The sequence below is a fragment of the Numida meleagris genome, chromosome 5 (genome assembly GCF_002078875.1).
Source record: "Numida meleagris isolate 19003 breed g44 Domestic line chromosome 5, NumMel1.0, whole genome shotgun sequence".
Classification (NCBI taxonomy): Eukaryota; Metazoa; Chordata; class Aves; order Galliformes; family Numididae; genus Numida; species Numida meleagris.
In genome coordinates this window covers 36,979,805-37,000,592 of record NC_034413.1, presented here as the reverse complement: position 1 = coordinate 37,000,592, position 20,788 = coordinate 36,979,805, and the positions used below count along the sequence as shown (strand labels likewise).

The window sequence follows — 20,788 nt, the reverse complement described above, 5'->3', positions numbered from 1 at the left end:
ACTACCTGAAAGGAGGCTGTGGTGAGATGGGGGTTAGCCTCTGCTCCCATGTAACTAGAGATAGGACAAGGGGAATGGCCTCAAGTTGTGCCAGGGGAGATTCAAGTTGGACATTAGGAAAAATTTCTCCAAGAGAGTGATCAGGCACTGGAATGGGCTGCCCAGGGAGGTGGTGGAGTCACCATCCCTGGAGGCATTCAAGAAACGTTTAGATGTTGTATTGAGAGACATGGTTTAGTGGGAAATATTAGTGATAAGTGGACAGTGGGACTGGATGATCTTGGAAGTCTTCTCCAACCTTGGTGATTCTGCAAAGTTTGTCACAGAGCTGACCACAGCAGGGCTCCAATAAGACCAGAGCAGATTCTCTCCATGGACTACAGGTTTTGATGCAGACACATGCTCAGCCTGAACAGCAGCATGGTACCTGGAAGTAACACTGGGAAGGTGCAGGATGAGGGTGGTGGTGCAGCTCTCCAGACAGGTGTCTCCAAAGGTGAGAAGTCTCAGCCCATGCTGACTGAGTGCTAAACGTAAGGACAAAGAGTATGAAAGTATCATTACTCAAATTCCTAGCTTTCAAAGGTCTGCATTGCTAAAATGTAAGTGTTGAGTTAAAGAACACAGCAAGTTCTGCAAATCATAACATCAGAAGGCAAAACAAGCAGCCAACCCTTCCTCCCACTTGCTACGTGTGGTCATTAGGGTAAAAGACTGGAAAAGCTTGACCTTGTCTAAAACGCAGGTCAGGGAAAGCAATGAAATACAGATAGGGCTCAGCTTTGCTCCAATTAGCAGTAAATAAAGAGTTATTTTGAGGGGGAGGAGGGAGAAAACCATTTCCTGAAAGTTCAGAGGCAGTCCAGTTTTCAAAGCTAGCTCAGCTGTCCACTCAACAGATGGAATTACTTTGATATTGGCCTTAGCCTAATAGCTGGGAGCACATGGGTGAAAGCACAGCTTCATTCAAAACATAAGAGAGTCAGAGTAAGTAGTCCTCTCAATGGAAAAAAAAAAAAAAAACAGCTGGTCTCAAAGCCCCCCAGCTCTGCTTGTGAGGAAAAGAAGGACTGGAAAGCTGGAAAATGCTTGAAAGGTATCACTCAGCATCTGTAACCCCTGCAGTGCTTAAACAGGACAATATTAATTGTCCCACAGCTTTGCGCCTACAGAATTTCAAGTGTTTCCAGGCTCCTTCCAGACCTAATGTATTTACTGAAATTGGTTGTCTTCTACCAGCACATAAAAAAGAGGGGGAAAGAAAGGACTAATGGATGTGCATTAACCTTTTGGTACTAGATTTCCCGATACTAGCTACTAATGCAAAATCCATTAGAAGGAAATGTCTGGGAACCATGGTGTGCAAATGCTATAATGCAGGGGACATCTGTAAAAACCTGCAGTGGGCATGCCAGAAGCAGAGATTTATGCAAAGGTGGCTGCAAGTGCGAAATGATTAAAGAAACTCCTGGATTTGCTCTGGGCAGAGAAACTCTGCAAAAAGGGCCTGGGGAGGGGAAGATTTGGAAGTGAGCACTGCACAATAGAATTTGGTTGCTTGTTCCAAGGGTAGAGCTTTAAAGAGCCTCCTTTGTTGCTACTGCATTTTTCCTTGTCATAGGATCAGAGAACCATAGAATCATAGAACATCCCAGGTAGGAAGGAACCCCAGTCCCAAATATCCTTACATGGGGATATCTTCACTTAAGTACTTTTCTTTCAGGGATGTGAAGGGGACAAAGTGAAGCCAGGAGAAGTGGATATTATCATTTAATATGCAAAGACAGTTTCAATAGCTACCTTAATGTGCTCTAATTAAGTGTGGGAATATACAATACATCCCAAGGGCTGGTTATAGCCTCTTTCCCTGCTGCACCCAAACATGTTTTGCCACCATGATCAAATATTTTGACGTGTACAAAAATTTGTCACCTGTGGGGCACAGAAGAAAACGCTTTAGCCTTTTTTGCAGTCACAGCTACCAGCCATCCTCCTAAAATGCAGGAGACCCCAGCCCTGATTCATTTACCACCTAGAGCCATCAGCAGGAACCTGGGATGGCCAAGGCAGGAGCTTGGACCTGGACAACACTAAGTGGGATGCTGGAGCTCCCAGTTCTTCATTCAGTGCACAGAACAACCTTTCCAGGTCACTGGTTGTCATCTAGGAAAATGAATCTCAGGTCTTTCTCCGACTTCTACTCTGATTTTTTTGCAACTGTGAAGTCTTTGAAGCCTTACAGGCTGTCCAGATAGGCTGTGGACACTCGACTCCTGAAGGTTTTCAAAACCAGGTTGGATGGGGCCCTGTGCAACCTGAGCTAGTACCAGATCTGGAGGTTGGTGGCCCTGCCCGTGACAGGGGGGTTGAAACTCGATCTTTGGGGTCCCTTCCAACTCAAGCCATTCTATGATTGTATGAATAAGGGTGGGCATGAGTAAGCATAGACCACCACCTTGAAAGCATGAGCCTCTTCACACCAACTCCGCAACCTCCTGGCCTTGAGGCTTTCTCTAGGTGCCAAACAGCCCCATATCTGGGCTGGGCACAAGCTCAGCAGTGTCGTCTTCCACTTAAGTACCTCTCTGCTATCTTGAGCATTGCCTGCTTAAACACAGAGCGTGTTCTCCTCCTGCCTCACTGGAGTGCACAATTTTGTCTCTGCAATATCCCAGCACGCAGTTCGCATGGTGGTGAGTGATGACTTCACACCTTTGTGAAGGCTTCTCTCTCCTCTGCTCCTACTGTCACTTCTTCGCTCACATTCATAGCAGAATTGCCACCTGTAATTTACAGATCACTGCAGAGCAACCCAGAGACTGCTCCAAAGCTGGCACTACCTCCCTGGCCTTCAACAGGGACAGCTCTTCCTTCTGACTCTTACAGACATTGCCCTTAGAGTTGCGTGTGCCATTCCTACATCATCTTACCAAGGAGCTGCTGCATCTGATTGCTTACTCCTTCAGGCAACAGACTGGGGGCTTCCACTCCAAAACCCCAATTCCCAAGTTTGGGAACGTGACTGTCCAATTTGGCCACAGCACCCACTGCTGCACAGACCATGTGAGCTGCTAACTCAGTGAGTGGCTTCTCCGTCTTCCATTATTGAGCCAAGGGCCATTTCGTTAAGCAGCTTTTCTGAAACACAAACTGATAGCCCACGCAAACTCTTGAAAGAGCTCATACGAAGATCACTGGGAAAAAAAAAAACACAAACCAAGACAATTATTCCAGGATGTTTTCACCAACTCATACAATGGGTACACAGCAAGTAAAACAGCAGAGACCACAAAACTCATACTGTAAGTGGGGAGAGCATCTGCCTCCAATTTTTCAGTGAAACAAACCCATGAAGCTTAATTTAATAAAAATCTCCTGCTACAACCACAAATAAAACCCTTCAAGGTTGGCTGAATTTAAAACCAGAAGCTGGCACCTCTTCAGAAGCACATCAGGGGAGGAAGTCCTCCCACTTTGACACAGCTGCGAGGAGCAGGACTGGAGCTCTGCAGCAGGGCCAGGCATGCAGAGAGCACACAGAGCTGACAGGCAATTCTTACGTTGTTTGCACATGGGATATGGGCACTGCACTGTTGCACAGCACAAAATAAATAGGGGGAGAGAGAAAGGTCCAGCACCGTGGGCTTATTGAATTAAACATTATTGTGGCTAACGCAATCAATACGGTATTGATCGCATTATCCATATTAATATTTAATTCAATTAAAAGGCCCCCAACTTGTGGTTTTTTTTTTTTAAATGTTCTTCTAGACCTTTTATGCAGCAAAAAAAGCTGAGCTCACACAGCTACTGCAACTCAAAGGGCTGCTGTGCTCATCAGGAAGAAATCTCTGCTTCTCCAACCCATGCTGACATGCAGTGCAGATACCAGCACCACAGCTTGCCATGGCTCCACACAGTGCTGCGAGGCTTCCTCTCCTTTTGATTACATACAAAATGTTCCTCTGCTTTTAAGAGCAATTTAACCCGAGTCAAACTACTGTTAATCTAAGTCAAACAAGTCTGAAAAGGCAGAACATGCTGTACTGCTATTAAAGACACCTGGATCTTCCTTTGTTCCTTAAGAGACTACTGCTCATTTACTAACCAGTATGATCTGATGGTCAGCTGAGGAGCACAGGTGCACTTCGCCTGCGCTCCCTGGGCCAGCCACAGCCCTTCATCAGGTGCTCCATTATCAGTTCAGGCTGTGACAGAAGCATTCCCCTACACCAACCACACACTTATTTTTAAGAAAACTTATCTCTTTCCCTCAAAAAGGTAGAATTAAGTGATGGGGAAGATATTTTAGACTTAAGAAAACAAGTAATCAGAGGTAAAAACGTGCATTAGAATGAGCTGTTTATGATCATATGCTCTGTGATCTACCACCCAAGACAGCAATGCAAGGAAGCATCTCCACATTGCCAAGAATGTTTCATTCAATACACAGAACGCTCCTTAAAAAAAAATAACAATAATAATGAAAAAAACATACTGGCCTGACCTCATATTCTTCCTTAGAACACAGCCATGCAAGTAAGGTTGTGCAATATTGATTAAACATTACCTTTTATTATCAACAATAGCCTGGTGCCACAGAACTGCAAACATTGCTACTGAAGGCATTATCAGGTGTCCCAGATGAAGTAATTTGTAACAAAATACATAGATAAATTTCAAGAGCAGGGGCCTGAAAATCATTAGCCTGAGATTCACAGCATTTTTTTTGAGGTAGAAACATACAATTTATTTATAACATCTATAATCCAGAGTGCAAGTCTTGGATTTTTACCTCTTCAACTGACCCAATAATCACACATTAAGCACATGCATTTTCTCAGAACACTAAATGGATGCAATAACCAAATTTGTTAGTAATCTTTAATGTGTTCGTTGGTGAACTCATTTACTCTCTACTTCATGCCATGCCAAAATATCAGAGCATCCATGCCTCTGCCCTACCGACACTGTATGAAATACCTTTTGTTTTGAGCCTCCTTAATGCACCCTCACTTGAAGGCAGTGAAAAATGATCCCTGCACACCCTTTGCTCCATGACTCATAGTTTTATAATCTTGCTTTCGTGAGCCAAAATCCAGTCATTGGCTCGAGGAGCTTGATTTATCCTTACTACAAGACTTTTTTCAGATGTGTTTTAATCAAGTGCTATACCTCTGCTTATGATTAGCAGCAATGAATTAAGCAGCCTGCATCACTGAACTTTAGGTTTTGGTTTTCACGCTTACCAATTGCTTCAGCAGTGTTCAACACCTGCTTCAATTCTGGCATCAAAATCTTCTTCTGCCAGTGCTGCAAGAGTGCCCATAAGTTGATCAGGACTAAATTCCCACTCCCTGAAGGACAGACAAATAGGCCAGAGTTAACGTCGAGTGTACTTCTATTAGGAAGGCAAAACTTGCTGCTCAGTAAAAAGGATTCTTAACATGATTTGATAATAACTATTCTTGTTAACATTACTTGATTAAAAGGAATCAAATCAAAGATGAGCAAGTTTGCAACAAGTTGAATGTGGCTATTAAGAAAAAGGCAAATTTCTAGCACAGCTTCTTTTCAGCTGCCAGGGAACAACAATGGCTCTGTAAATCTGCTGCCTCTACATAACATAATAGCATAGGAAGTTTCCTGATGTGCCAAATCCCTTCCTCACAGATAGCAAAAAAGCTCCACGCTTCAGTATTTTGCAGAGACTCACTGCTAGTTTTGCAAAGAATACCCCATTAGGTATATTGATGTGCTATGAAACATCAAGTTAAAATGTGCTACAATTGTTAAAATAAATGACCACGTCTACACAGTATTGACTCAGTACCTTATTTGCTTCCAGTGTTTATCTGCACAAAAACCCAAAACACATTCATCCTATGAGTTATTCCATTTATTAATGAGCTTTACATTTCTGCTTGCTCACACAGACCTGCAAGTACTTGAGAACTGCATTTAGTGAAGAGCAATGATTCAGTCTAGCGTAAGTGATAGATCAAGACACTCCAGCTGCTGAATTCTAGTAGATGCTACTGAAAACTACACCTATTATCCATGAAGTGTGTATTTCCAGCAGCTCTAGAGAGGATATTTAAAATTGGCACGGGATCTCCAGTGGCAGTGATTACACAAAACAACTCATACTGCAGAGCTTGCAGATAGGAAACTATCTTTACAGCTTATTAAGTTCACAGAAAAGTACTTACGTTTCCATTTACCTGTTGAGATACATAGGAACTATGCACTTATTCCACAGCTAAGCTCACAGAATGAGACACTCCAAGGTGACTGACACTAAGTTTTATTGCAAGCAATACAAACACCAAGCACAAACAACTTCATTTTTTTCCCTCCCACAACCATCATTTTCATTGCACATCATGGCAAAGACAACATCTTTAAGTTACGAATTCACAAAAGCAATACATGCCATGTAATGCTTACAGGTCATAAGATTACAGAAGGAAGAATCAAGTACCGCTCCAATGCAGCCAAGTACATTATAATACAATGGTGCAAGGCATAAATCTTTTGCATTTTTTTTTCATGTAACCATGATAGCGATCGATCTCTAAGTACATATTTTTAATCATAATTTAATAAAGGTTTGACACTTAAAAACCTCAGAAAATAGCATCGAATTCAAGTTACACACATACAAGTGAGAAGATAAATGGAAGTGAATAAAGCACGACTCTTGATAAAAATAGAGATTTTAGAACAAGATTTTCACAGATGCACTTTCCAAACTTTGCTTTCAAATGAGTTCTGCTTCAATTTCTATAAGGCTTACCCTATGCCAAGAATTTCCTATAACATTCAGTTTTAAGAAGCTACAAGGAGCATCACATCATCTAATTGGTATCCATACAGGCACGTGAGTTGTGTTTTTTTTTTTTTAAATACACATTCTGGCCTGGCTGGGAAGTCTTGACACACACAGTAGATCCTTGTCAATGCACACTAAAGGCAAAAGAAACAGGGTCATGCTCTATCAGCAACTACAGCTTAATTTAAGTCAAAATTCAAAAGGTTTCATTTTGCAAAATGTTATAAAGTGTCAGTGATTATTACAGTGAAGTTAAATGCAAAAATAAAGCTTACTAAATAATTGAAGGCACAACTTTCCAATGCAGCATCTTTTCCTCCCTCTTCCATTGTAAGGCCATGTATTCCAGTGATCTTGGAATACAGAGGAGCTTTAACGATGTAAATGAGTTACCAAGTGCAAAACATGAATCATAGCTTCAGACCAGTGTTTTCCAGCTGCTCATTCACCACTTTTTAAAAGGTCTTACTCATGAGACAGGGATGTTCACTTTATAGGCAGCAGCTGAAATGACATTATGCAGTCTACAATCCAGCTGGAGGGAGCAAACCAGACTTTGCCTTGACGAATTTTCTCCGGTTTGAATTTAGAAGATGCATCATAGATGACATACTGAGTGCAAAATCTCTGGTCAGAAGTAGAGTCTGCATGGTATGCCACTGTGTTGATCATCTGTGTCACATCGCTGTCTGGTTTCGGCTGCCTAACCAGGATTTGTCCTCCTGCTGCTTTGACCAACTCCACAAGATCACTCTTCTGGTGACTACTGAAAGATCCCAAAAAATAGAAGTAGCATCCATCAAACAGCTTAGGCAGCTAAGGGAAGGAACATAAAAAAAAGCATAAATACAGGACTTCCCAAACTGAGGAAAACAGTGAAAGTGAACAATGCCTGCAAAAAGTACAATTGAAAATAATCAACATGAGAAGTCAGAACAGTCACTTAACACGTAAGGTCCTCAGTATAAGCATACAACTGAGCAAAGTTTGCTTTCCTGGTAAATTCTTGCTTGTGTTTAATCATTTTCCAGCACAACAAGGTTTTCAGCTATCATCTAGAATTACTCACAGCTACTGTTACAAGAGATTTAATCAACTCTTCCTGTGTAAGTAGGAAAAGTAACTAGAAATTAATCCAGCTAAATGCAAAGTGTTCTGATATGGAAACAAGATGCAACTCAAAACATTTTTTCCTTTCAACTTTCAGATTATTTCAACTACATTTCTAAAGCTGATCAGAGAGGGCCAAAGCAGCATCACTTGCTGTCCCATGCAGCTTCTTCCATAGATGTAACAGAGCTTTCCTTCTGACAAGGTTATGGCAACATAACCACTAATGGAGAAAAATGACTCCTTTATGGATGTTCGCTGTTCTTTCCATCACCTTGCACATAATCAAATTTCTGTACAAGGCCACATTAAAATTTTACATCTATTGCACCTGGACAAGTGGCTAAGGGCAAAAATGCACAAGCCAAAGGTCATTAAGACAATCTGTCTCAAGCAATAAAACCCACCAGCTGTTCTCTGTTGAGCCGGCCTCTTTGTGGGCCACCCTGGATTTCATACTTTTCTTCTTGTTCTCGAACTGTGCTTCGTAGACAGGCTTGTACCCCTACAGAAACCACAATAAGGAAAGCATTAGTTTTGACTCTTGTCATTAATTTTGACAAGAAATTCCCCCCCCCCCCTTTTTTTTTTTTTTAAACAGGCTTGCATTTCATTTCAGGGACTAAAGAGCTGCACTATGATAAAAGGATTATCCATAATGCAAAACATTGCATCCACATAGAATCAAATCTCGTGTGCTTTAGTGATTTTATTTTAATCCAGAAAAAAAATTACAGCAGCGGTTGTAAAGATGCAGGTTAGATGGAGAGAAGCAATATCACACTAAGATCAGTGTTGCAAACACACGGAATTATTAGCGTTTGCTCTTAACTGCTACTAAAGGTCAACCATTTAATGTCAAATGTCAAATTGCTGAACATTTGGAAACAAAGCCAGCGAGGAGAATCAACTCTGCAGTTAAGAAATGGAAGCAATTGCCTGATAAAGAGCAATTACACAACAAGTACAAAGCTGTTTCTGAATAGTTATGGTCTTAGATAAATCAGATGGGATTTCAAGGCCTCCAAGATCAGCAGAAACTGGAGGTTTACGCTGAGGTTTCAACAGTAGCATTTGTTTTTGTTACCACTGCTGCATAATGAGATTGTCTTTTAGAGTCAATGTGGTTTTACCTTGTTTTAAGGCTAGTTTTTTTTTTTTTCCAATCCAAAATGCACTGATGCTGATGTATCACTAACATTTGTGAAATGTACCTCTGACCTGACTTTGGAAAGAGGAATTGCTGGGGTCATCCATTCAAGGATGGAACATTTTGCCTGCACGTACAATGCACTCATTAATAAAAATCACCTGAGAAAAACTTTGCAAACTGTTCCATGAGGATTACAGAGTTGTCAAGGTTCAACTTTCAGAGCAGTTCTCATTCCTCCCAGAGTGTTTTTATTTAGGCAACATATTTTTCCTATGCAAATTTGGGAACCACAATATATAAAGAGGCACAACCACCTGAACAAAACCAGAAATAAAGCAGGGGTGTTGATCTTAAAAAGGAAGAAAGCTCAGGACTATGAAGAAAAGCATCACTGATGAAGATGCTTGATTCCCACAGGAATAAGTAGCAATATATAATCCCAGTCTAAAGTGATCTTGAAAGTTAACCAGATTGGCTGCTGTTTTACACAAACTGGCAAGATGCAAAAGGAATTCAAGTTTTAGGTATGAAAGTCTCACAATTTACTTAGATAAAAAAAGATAAACCTATACAGAAAAACTCAACTGGCTGTATACTATGACAATAGATATATCCCCCCCATGTACAGGTATTAGGTTGATCATTTGCACTCCGTAATTTCATCAAGAAACATTAACATGAACTCATACAATACCAGAAGGGCAAGCTAGTCGTGTATTTTCTTGAAAGTAACTTCTGCATTTATTATTCGTAACAGCAATGTATAGAGATAAGCTATTTTCAAAGTGCTCCTAACTCAAAAAATAAATCTGAAGGCTATTTCAATACTTTACTTAATCATCACTATGTAACTAGATTTCCTCTATCAATTTATTTCAAACTTATAAGGCCATTCTTTCAAGTAAACATGGATGATAATGGGTATCACTCACAGTAAAGGAAAATTCTTCTCAGCTAGTCTTAAAAGCAGAACTGTCCATTCATTAAGAGCATGAGTTATTTCAATTTACCACCAAAAACTCAATTTCAAGGATTTTCCACTACAGAGATGAGGTTTATATGTAAGAATACATCACAAATTGACCATCTAGTGTCAGCATCAGTAAATGGTGCAAATTTTACATCAAAGTAATAAAAGGTTGAATAAACACAGAAGGCTACAATGCCTTCTTGTATGGTTACTTCTCTGAAAGAAAAAAAATCACAGAATATTTATTTTAACAGAAAATGTAAAATAGACTTTTGCATACATACATCTGCCCATTCTACACTGCCAGTTTCTCTAGCTTACCTGTAGGCAAAGTTCTTTGTCACATTTAGTAAAAATCCTCCAAGACTCCCCCAGATGTGTCCTTTTTCACTGTACCCATAAGAACCAAAAATATTTGTTTCCTTGTAAAACTGGAAGTATGCAAACAGACCATTCTTTTGCACCACTATCAGTTTCCTCATTAACTTTAACTTTGCTTAACAGGCTAGAACAAGGAGAAACCTGCCTCTTAATAGATTTGTGGCAAAGAAGTTTTGTATTCGAGATGAAGTACAAAGCCCTGAACCTAAGCTGTGTCCAGGTGTTTTACTTTTTTTTTTTTTTTTAGAAGCATTAGTATGTTAAGAGGCAACAATGTTATGCTTACACACTCCTTTGTAGGGCAATACCCTGCATGTTTCCTGGTGATGAAAAAGCACTGTATTTTCAAGTCAAGAATAAATTTTTCATGCATGATGTAAAAGTAGAACTCACTCTGATTCATGGGTCTTGTCACATTTGATAGATAGAACAAATGCTTTCTTTTTTTTGGATCCACAGAGCTCTGGGACATTTCAAGCAGCTATGTAACACTTTGCCTGTGTGCAGGTAGCGAAGAGTTTTTTGAGTCCTCAAGCAGAGAAGATGTGACGCTTCAGGTTTCAACATGCATCATGACAATCACCCCGCCCATGGGGGAAGTTGTCCTAACAAGTAGGAAGTAAAGATATCTAAGTGGTAGAGACCAGCATGCCCTTTAACTGCAGACTTCGTTCAGATTGATTTCTTTCCAAGTTGGTCATTTCTCTTAAGCAACTCCTGCATGCTAGTGCAAGATTTTGTATTCAAGTGTTAAACAATTCACACATCATAATGCAATGAAAAAACTGAAATATCCCTCTGTTCTCATATTTAAGATAAAAAGACAGTTGTGTTTCTATCCAATTCATTAGATATGCTTGTCTAAGGTACTTACTTAACTCCTTTCCGACTTGCTTTTTACCTTCTCCACACCAAACTTAGTGCCAAGTCACTTGCTTCTACATCACTACTTTTGGATTACCCTTTTCAGATTCAGTGACTCCAAGTAGCTACCATACTCTAAGTGAGGTTCAGGACAGAATAATCAGCTTTGGTTACGGTATGGTGTCAGCTGGAAGCAGCAGGCATGTGCAAGCTCTATCACTCTAGGACAACCTTGTGCTGGAAAATCTCAATTTCACTGTTAAGAATATGAATACAAACAGATGGTTAGTGTACACTCTAGGCCTTTCAGTGGTTTTTTTTTTTTAGTTTATTTTTTTAATTTTTTTTAATACAGCCAGGGACATTATTTTCTGTGACAACCTCTGAGCGCTGAGTTGACTCAAAGCCCGGCTGTTTCTCCTGAGTAGATCTTATTAACTTTAAAGCTGCTAATGTCTATGAGTGGCTGGATAACATGACAGTTCTCTTTTAATATCTTCTTAATCAGGATGACACTCAGTTTGATGGAAAAGACATATAAAAGGAAATAAAACACCACACTGTACTCAAAGGCATAGCACTCTACTACTTTTATAGGGATGTTTCCAGATGCTCTGTGATCTCATTGTACTCCTATTTAAGTCAGAAGCACAATGCCCCTTGACTTCAAACAGTAGCCACATTAAATTGATTTCCTGAACATCTTAGGTTGCAATCACTTGTTCAGCACTGTACTAAAGAGCCATCAGCAAAAACTTGATGCCAAGATGCACACACTGGACAAATGAATGAAATGAAAACCATTGGCTATTAAATTAAAATTCATATAGTACACCATCAATACTACGCCTCCTCTTGTCTAAAACTGACATGGATATCTTATTTACTTATGTAAAAAGTCAGTCAGCACAGGAATTCCCATCTAAGGGAAGAACACCCTTAAAGCTTACCATAAACAGAGGGGGAAGTAAACTTAATGTTGAGAGGATGCCCACAATTTTTGGAAGGGATAGTGATCAGAGTTGGATTATTTTCCTTCCCAAACTCATGGCTGGAAAGAATCTGGCTAATTACAAAACAGAGTGAGATCACTTTTTAGCCACGATCTCAGCAAATCTCGGTTTACTCCTTGATACTATTGCCATTTTTTTCCCCCTAAAGTGAAGAGGATGATTACTGCAACTACACTTTAATGGCCCACTAGTTTAATCACAGTAGTTGAATCAGATATCAGTTACAAATACAAGTGGCTTTTTTCCATTTAAACATGGACCAGAGCTGTTTTGCAACGCTCAGTGCAAGTGTGCAAGCACCCTTTAATAAGGCTTGCTGCCTGCCTGACAAGAGATGATGCTGGGGCAAGATCACACAGGCAGAAGGGTCAGGCAAGGTTCTTCACTAGAAATACAGAATATTTGAAGCTTAAGAGCCTCTTAAATAGCTAGTACCATACTTGCAATGTTTAGATGTAAATAATATCAGATGCACAAAATTCTAGTGTAAATAGAGCCTGCATTAAAGGTCCCTAGAAAATATTGCAGAAAGGTTTTGGCTTAATACCACTGCATTTTAGGTTGATGTCACCACATCTGGCAGGAAGAATATTGCTCTTCCACACACTCCTCATTAGCAAGATCAGCAAAGCTTCACTACTTAAACTGATCCTTATTAACTCACTGAACATCTGCCCCCACCTTCTCACCTCCCAGTATTTAAGAAGCAAGTAGGTTAAAAGGGAGCCCACTAACGATACCATTAATTGACCTTTGATACAACTGCAGCTACTAGCACTGGAAATAAAGAAATCATTACTTGCAAAATTTAAGATCAGAGCCCTATAATCCTTATTAATGTAAGTCTTATTAGTTTATAATAAACTAACTGCATCAGCAAAAACAGTTTAAACAGGGTGAAGTAGAAGAACTGGATGCCAAGAACATGTTGTAATCACCCAGATACCCAGGGGTAGCTCTCAGTAACTCAATTAGCTTAGTGGAGGTTTTGTTGGATTTGCATTAATACAGCAAAGAGCAGAGGTTAGTCACAAAATTCTCTTGGAAGAGCTAAAAGTAATTTAGAAAGATGCAACAGCAACAAAGAGGATGAAATACTACACAGACAAGATCCAGTAGAGATTGCAAATTCCTCAGCTCACTCTGCTTCTGCTCCGAGTTTTAAGATTGTATGCAGATTGAGCAAAGCTTGATGAGATTATTTTCCTAGAAAAGGAGGAAAATTGGACTGAGACAAAGTGTTAGAGGAATTTCATAGAGCTAGCTTCAATTTGCTTCCTTGAGAACATTACTGATCTCTGCCACAGCACAGAAAAGAATTTTCACATTGTCTTATGGATATTTATAAATAACTGTAGAATTCCACTTCTTCACAAAGTGAGGAAGAGGCCCCATTTGGTGAAACACAGTCCATTTTTCCAAAAGACAGAAATGCTACCAGATGCTGCAGACTAAAATTAATCTCCCTTAAGAAGGAGCGTTAATAAGTTAATCCAGGTGGTATTTATTAAACACAATGGAGCAGATGCTTAGGAAGCCCTTAAATACTGATTGCCAGAAGCTAGGATCATTTAATACAAAAATCACTTTGCTGAAAAAATGGAGTGGTTCTAAGAAATCACCATTTGCCACAGCTGTTTTCTACAGTGAACAAAGAAACTGGAGGTAGCCATACCTGAGGTGAAGAGGTTAGGTTAAATGTCATTCTCATCTTCTCCTCTGGGATTCTCAGAAGCTGCACAATAAATCTGTGCTGATTTTGACACAAAACTGCTTCCCTACTCCTCACCAGAAGGTGCCAGCCACTGTAGGAGCGCAGAAGTTTAGACCCTGGTGGGTGATGTGAAACATTTCTCTCTGCTGCACACCCAACACAAGAACATGCATGTGCACACTGGATATTTCTACCACCTCCCACAGAACTGCGAGTCCTTTACAGCTGAAATAAGTCTCCAACTGCAGAATAAGTGTGAAATTCTAGTTCTCAACAATTTTAAGCTGCTTTAAGGAGGAAGTGTTTTGCTTTAGATAAACATCTTTATCTAAAAATACTTAAAGAAAACAGATAGCTCAGCATGAAAAAAGATAGCTCATCCTGAGAAGAGCCAGATCAAACTAATTTGGCACTTCCCTTGTCTAGTAGCCTAAACAAGGCTGCTCCAAGAAAATTTTGCTTGAAATGCCAGTCATGCAGTCCTCTGGCTCTTCCTGCCAACTCCCAGTTGTTCCCAGTCCTTACAAGAAAGGCAGGATTTTTTGCATTCTTGTAAGTGATCAGAGCTGAGTCATTGATGCCGCTCCAAGTAAGCAAAGCAGATGAAGCCATCAGCAACTGGATACTTTGAGTTCTCCCAGCTACTTTGCCAAAGACTGACACAAGCATATTTCCACGTCTATTGTTACCACGCCAGTTTCTCATTGCCTGCTTTAAAAGATGACAATCAGTACTTAAGACAAAAGAAAAGCTGAAAAGCTATTAACTATTTCTGTTGGTTTTAATTATGGTTCTGCGATCTACAAAGAGTATAGAGGGAATACAGTATTACTTGAATCTTTGTCTCAGGTGACTTGCAGAAGCATTATGATCCTCTACTTTGTGCCCTATTAGTCTCAGAAATAATGAGGGCAATAAAATAATGAAAGAAATGAAAGATATGGCCAAAGGCAAGGAGTACAGTGACAACAGTGTCTCAGTTGAATTCTAAGCTGCTCTGAAAGTGGATAGATTGCTGACAGAATATTATGTATGGAAAATGCAACTGGTAAGGTGGAATATTTTATTTTATTTATTTATTTTAACTTTTCACCTATGAAGATCTAATACTCCACCACAGTGACATCCTTTTATAACTTCCACTTTCAGACAGAAGAAAAGCCCAGAACTGAAGACACGCATACTTGAAATCCTGTCTCTCTAAGACTTAGAGGCCATACACTTTGCTCAGACTGCAGGAAGACTCCACATTACTTCTCCAAGTGATACTGGTGGATATTTTATCTGCATGTCTAGACACACGTAAACAGAAGCACTATAGAATTATACAGAAAGACTGAAACAAAGGAGAAAAAAGGAGACTGCTTTTTTTTTTTTTAAGATAAATTGTTTGAAAGTCTGCTGTAACATAAGAGTTCACATAAGAAATACTCTTCAATGATTTTTCTTGCAAGCATGAGTTATTTTTTTAAGTGGATTAGTTATGTGTGGGCTGTAAGTATAACTTCAGAAATAACAGTAAAACGCAGCTTAACTTTTGGTTAAAAAATTCAAGCATTCAGTTTTATGCAGTCAGCATTTTATTAAGTGTTACACTGGGCTTTGTTTTTCAAACAAATTCAGTGTAGATTTGAACATTAATTTCCTTTAAGTGAGCAGTTTGGAACACCGAACTATAAGCAGCTCCTCCCATTTATTTGCAGTGGCTGTGACAGAAATAAGCCAGAGTATACATATATACTTTTGAAAGTTTATTTGCATCACATTTAAGGAGAGTTATCCAACAAGAAGTCAAAAAGCCATGATAAATAAAGAGAGAAAGTTATGGAGAAGGAAAGCAAAGACTTCTTTTTCCTAGACAAATGTTCCATCAGCAGGAGTCCCATTATTTGTTATAACAATCTTTAATTTGTAATGACTCTGAAGAAGACTAATAACAGACGGGTAGGAACAGATGGAGTGGTGCTGTTAATTATAGGCACTTAGCTGCATCAGACCCCATGAGTTATTACTAACACTTCCCACTAGGGAGGAGAATCACTCACTTTTAAGTAGTATGTTGCTTACTAAGCTGGGAGCATTATCAGTCAGGACTGTACTAATCAGTACTCTACCACCACATAAAACAAAATTCAACTGCAAACAAAAAATATTCCTTGAATAACCCACACCTTAATCTATTTTTTTTCCAGTCATACTTCTATCAAGTTCTTCCACAAAGATTTAAACTCAGGTCTAATTTAATCACTCTGCTACCCAGCTGAAGGCAGCTACATACCTTTATCAGCAACATTAGTTTTCTAAGCACCTGACTAACACGAAGATAAAACAAAGTACAGGCACATATGATGGAAAGCACACAGGCTTCTTGAACCAAGTGAAGCCAAGAACCTGCATCAAAGTGATTCACCACAGAAAGACTTCTCAGTCTTTGTTAAACAACAATCTGTTGCAGACAGTCAACAGCCAACACATCAATTACCTAACTCAAAGTTCACTTCCGACCTGAGTTTTCCACTGCATTCCTACCTCCAAGCAGGAAACTATCTTCTCTCTGCTTGTTAGCAAAGCACCTGAAGGTTATTAAACCCACCTCCTTAAGGAGAAACAGCGAATCTCCCGTTATCAATATTAAAAAATTTACCACTGCATATACACAGTAAAAGGCAACGTTGTTTTCCTTTTGCAAATGCTTACAAGGTTACAAACAGAAACTCCTGGGAGCACCATAGAAAACATTGCTGAGAGTACACAGCTTTTATAGGCCCTTTAAGAATCACAGGAGAGAAAAAAAAAAATCCATCAGGAAGCCAGATGAACACTCTAAAAAAGCCCAGTGATTATGTGGTGTCTTATTTGTAAAACTATTATGCACTTTTTGAAGCATTAAGCAATACTTTCATAAGCATTAGCGAATGCGGAAAATTCAGACCGTTAGAGAATCCTTATACTCTGATGTTTAGTCACACAGTGAAAAACCAGAATGAAATTTGGCTATGAGCTTTCCATGGATAGTTAATTCATTTGTAGTGCGATTATTAGCTAAAAGGACTTAGCCACGAAGGTCAAAGGGAAGAAGATGGCTTTAACAACTCCACTGAAAGCAGATGTACTAGCAAGTGCATTAGAAATAACTAAAAAAAAATCAGAACTCAAGGTCCATCTTCACAGAACAGCTACATGGCAAAGCACTTGCTCTATAAAAACTAATGATGAAAGATGACATAAAAACAACTACTTGCATACTAAGGTGATACTATGCAAATAATCTTTTCCTGGAGGTTACTGTCTTGGTGAAAGAGCACTCTAGTCTGCACAGCTCATATGTACAGAAACAGTACTGAGAGTTACGGTTATTTCATTTGCCTGTCCTCTTACATGAAAGAACAAGACTCCTGTACCTGGTAGCTCCTACCTGTGATTGCACAGAGCCTGGTATCTTTCTCAACAAGCGTAGAAAGTACAAGCAGGGGGTTAATACCAGTTGTCATCATATCTTTGCTTACAATGTCTAACTTTAATAGATCTCACCTTACATGTACAAAGGCAAAGCCTTACCTTTCTACAGGCTTTGATCCTACATCCAAAGCAAGCAAAAATTTATTATCAACTTGAATGGAAGCAGACAGTAAGAAATTCAGGGATGTGACAGATTTCTTCCTCCTCTTCTAGGAGGTCTTCCAGAATCTTCAAAATCACCCTCAAGGTAGTGGCGAACAAATCCACACCCTACTACTACTTCCAAGTATGACAATGCAGTGCACAGTTACTACCAAGGAGGGAGACACTGCATTGAATTAAATATCCTCATTTAGGCGATTAAATAAACAAAACCCCACGCTTTATGTTAAGCTAGTAATTAACACACACAGTCAGGATGGCCGAGCGGTCTAAGGCGCTGCGTTCAGGTCGCAGTCTCCTCTGGAGGCGTGGGTTCGAATCCCACTTCTGACAGCAAGCTGTTCTTTTCAAAAGGTGCCTGGACACAGCCCAAGGTAAGTTGCTGTTGTAGTGTACCTGCCTGGGCAGGCACAGGGCCTGGAGGATGACCTCTAGAGAATCTCTTCCAATCTCAACCATTCTGGGATTCTGTTAGGTGTCATCCTGTGGTTTCTGTGTGGAATTCTGTGGTATTGGACAAGTTGTTCAAAAACAATTTTCTCTGGAAGCCTATCCATCATTTCCAATCAGAAAAAAAGAATTTCATGTATTTAATACTTACATTCAAACTTGAGGACCCAACATCCACTCAGAACAGCCATCATACATTTGACGGTACTCGGCATTGGAACATCAGGAATAACAACGTGGGTTACTAGGAGAAGTAAAAGCACATGAAAATCAGAACCTCAGAACCATGTCTGAAAAGGAATCAATTGCAATTTATGAACAAATAGGCTTTTTTTGGTATGTGATTTTTGAAGATATGAATATATCTAAGTGCTATTAGACATCATAGGTTTCTACATTCTTGCTGAGAAAAAGTAGCACTTTTACAGTTCTAAGATTACACTAAATTGTTAAAGGATTGATGAAAATGTTATCCCATAAACCCAAGTCGCCACTGAAGAATTATCTTTAACTCTGACAAGAATCTTACTATGTGACCCCACTGTTTAACACAAAGTAACAGAACTCAAATCACAATTCTGGAGTAGTAATTCGGGTGTGAAAGGAGACAGAAAAAATTACCTTAGCATTTCCTTCACAAGCAGAAGCAGCACTCCAAAGAAAAACTAAAGGGGGGATAAAGGCAATGCTCAAGCCCCCCAGAAAGAAGAGGGGGAAAACAAACCTAATTCAGTCCCATCATCTTTGTAAAAAAAAAAAAGATTTGAAGGTAGCACAAAAGAAGAAAGTTGTCAACTGTTAGTCACAGTTGTGTCTAAAGGTACCATATGCATAAGACTTTAAGGAGATAAAAAGTTTACAGTATGCCTCATGTGAGCAGATAATGTTTGTAAAAGATGTGTAGAGAGGTCTCTGAGGAGCACTTATTGCTTGTTATTTAAAATCCATACACTGCCAAACTGTGGCTCTCCCAGAAGTCTCCTGCTCCAGTAACAAGGCAGACCTTACATGCATTTACATGCAACACTACACACCATCGTTTGACTATTGCTACAATTCAGGGATTTCAGGAACTACAGTTAATGATAAAAACAATTGTTCCCGATAGTATCTTAACAGATAACGTGCAGAACTGTTGTCATTGTGTTAAGAAAACTACATACCTGTGCTGTTAAATTCAGTACACCTTCGAGCCTTCAGAACCGTTGCTAGCTTGTTCAGCAATTTCTGTTGTTCTGAACTAAGACTGCTCCCCAGGATACCAAGAGGTCCATCTCTAGGCTGGCTTGGGCTCTGTAAAGGCACAAAGGCAAAGTCCAGCATAAGCCAAGTGTTTGGAAACAAGGAATGCAACTTACTTCCCTGACAGCATTATTTAATAAAGAATAAGCGCTGTGAAAAACAATTCACAGCAAGCTGAGTGGAAATGGTCTATCATTAAATCTCTTTGTAAAAAACAGCTCCAGAGGAAAAAAAAAAGCTTAATATGAGAAGAACTTAGTTTTGTTTATGGAAGTTACAAAAACAGAAAGCTGATGCAAAAGCTGTTTTTTTGTTTTGTTTTGTTTTTCTTAAACAGACTGCTGTCCACACATTTTGCACATTGAACATAGTGTAAGTAGCCTTGCTGACTGTAGTGTTGGAGGAGAAAAGTTTTTCTCAATGTAGTAGTAAAATTTTCTGCTCATCGGGAAACATTACCAACAGCTACACTACTGTACACTACACTGTTGATCAACTTACATAATTGGCATTTCCTTTTTACTAAGTTGTTCCTAATACATTGCCCTGGAAGTAACGAATGCTTAAGTTTTTTAATGCAGATTAATGCAAAGCATAAGACACTGTTTGACCAAGTTTTACACTGGGAAGGCTGTGATGCTTCAGCTCCTGGTGTTGCTAAGCACACAGATGCCCCAGTGCAGACACACCTTTGAGACCCAGCTACCCCAAAGCCTCAGGCTTTGGAACAAGAGATCTATGTGAACTGGCACCCATCCACTGGCATGCACTCATTCCCAGCAAATGCGAAATCTGACTGTTTTGCTTGCTACAGAAGAGCTGTATTGGCTTGCATTTACTACAGGAGGGAGCAACAGCTACACTCTTAATGATTTAGATGCAACAGTTTACTTTTCATCAATAGGTGTTTTATTGTCTCACTGAGAAGGGATCATAGCAGGCTATACATCCTGAAGTAGCAGAGGACTACTTGTATCAGCCAGTTCAGTTTAATCACCTTTCATTAGGAAGCACAAAGCACATCATAATAGTGAGTCTGGATAACTTGATTTTGGTTACATATCCAGAAGACTTCGGGAAAAAAAAAAAGAAAAAAGAACCAAACAAATAATCCAAAAGCTGTTTTCAGCTACTGAGCTGACATCTTCATTGTTGGTAAAGGGACAATAGGAAAACACTGGAACAGACTTATAAGCAGAAAGGCACCTGGAGCAAAGTTTGGCAAGTAGAACAAATTTAAACATGCAGAAAAACACCAGTAATAGAAAAGGAACAATGCTTCAGGAACAAGTGTCCATTCTCCCATAACAAAGCCACACAACAAAAAACATTTTCACAGGTAAAGCTACCATAACACAGAACACCGAAGCTCCTAAGCATCCTGCACATAGTCTAGAAATAAAATTATCGAAATTAGCTCCCCCAGCTATTTTAA

General features: G+C 39.6%; 1 protein-coding gene and 1 non-coding gene across 6 annotated transcripts in view; one reads left to right on the top strand and one right to left on the bottom strand.

The window, feature by feature from the left end:
* Positions 6,292 to 20,788, bottom strand: part of BARD1 (BRCA1 associated RING domain 1) — a 43,078-nt gene continuing 28,581 nt past the window's right edge. For 3 of the 5 annotated variants that reach the window (XM_021399922.1, XM_021399923.1, XM_021399924.1), the window contains 4 exons: positions 19,275 to 19,404; positions 18,263 to 18,355; positions 8,353 to 8,450; positions 6,292 to 7,651 (listed from right to left, as the gene is read on the bottom strand). In XM_021399922.1, coding sequence (XP_021255597.1) covers positions 7,322 to 7,651; positions 8,353 to 8,450; positions 18,263 to 18,355; positions 19,275 to 19,404 — 651 coding nt within the window. In that variant the 3' untranslated portion in view covers positions 6,292 to 7,321. Of the gene's footprint in view, positions 7,652 to 8,352; positions 8,451 to 10,746; positions 11,055 to 11,323; positions 11,570 to 18,262; positions 18,356 to 19,274; positions 19,405 to 20,788 lie in introns of those variants that run through there. The other 2 variants (XR_002439701.1, XR_002439702.1) reach the window with 2 other exon arrangements.
* TRNAL-CAG lies at positions 17,912 to 17,994 on the top strand. The gene has a single exon. It is a non-coding gene; the product is annotated as a tRNA-Leu (tRNA).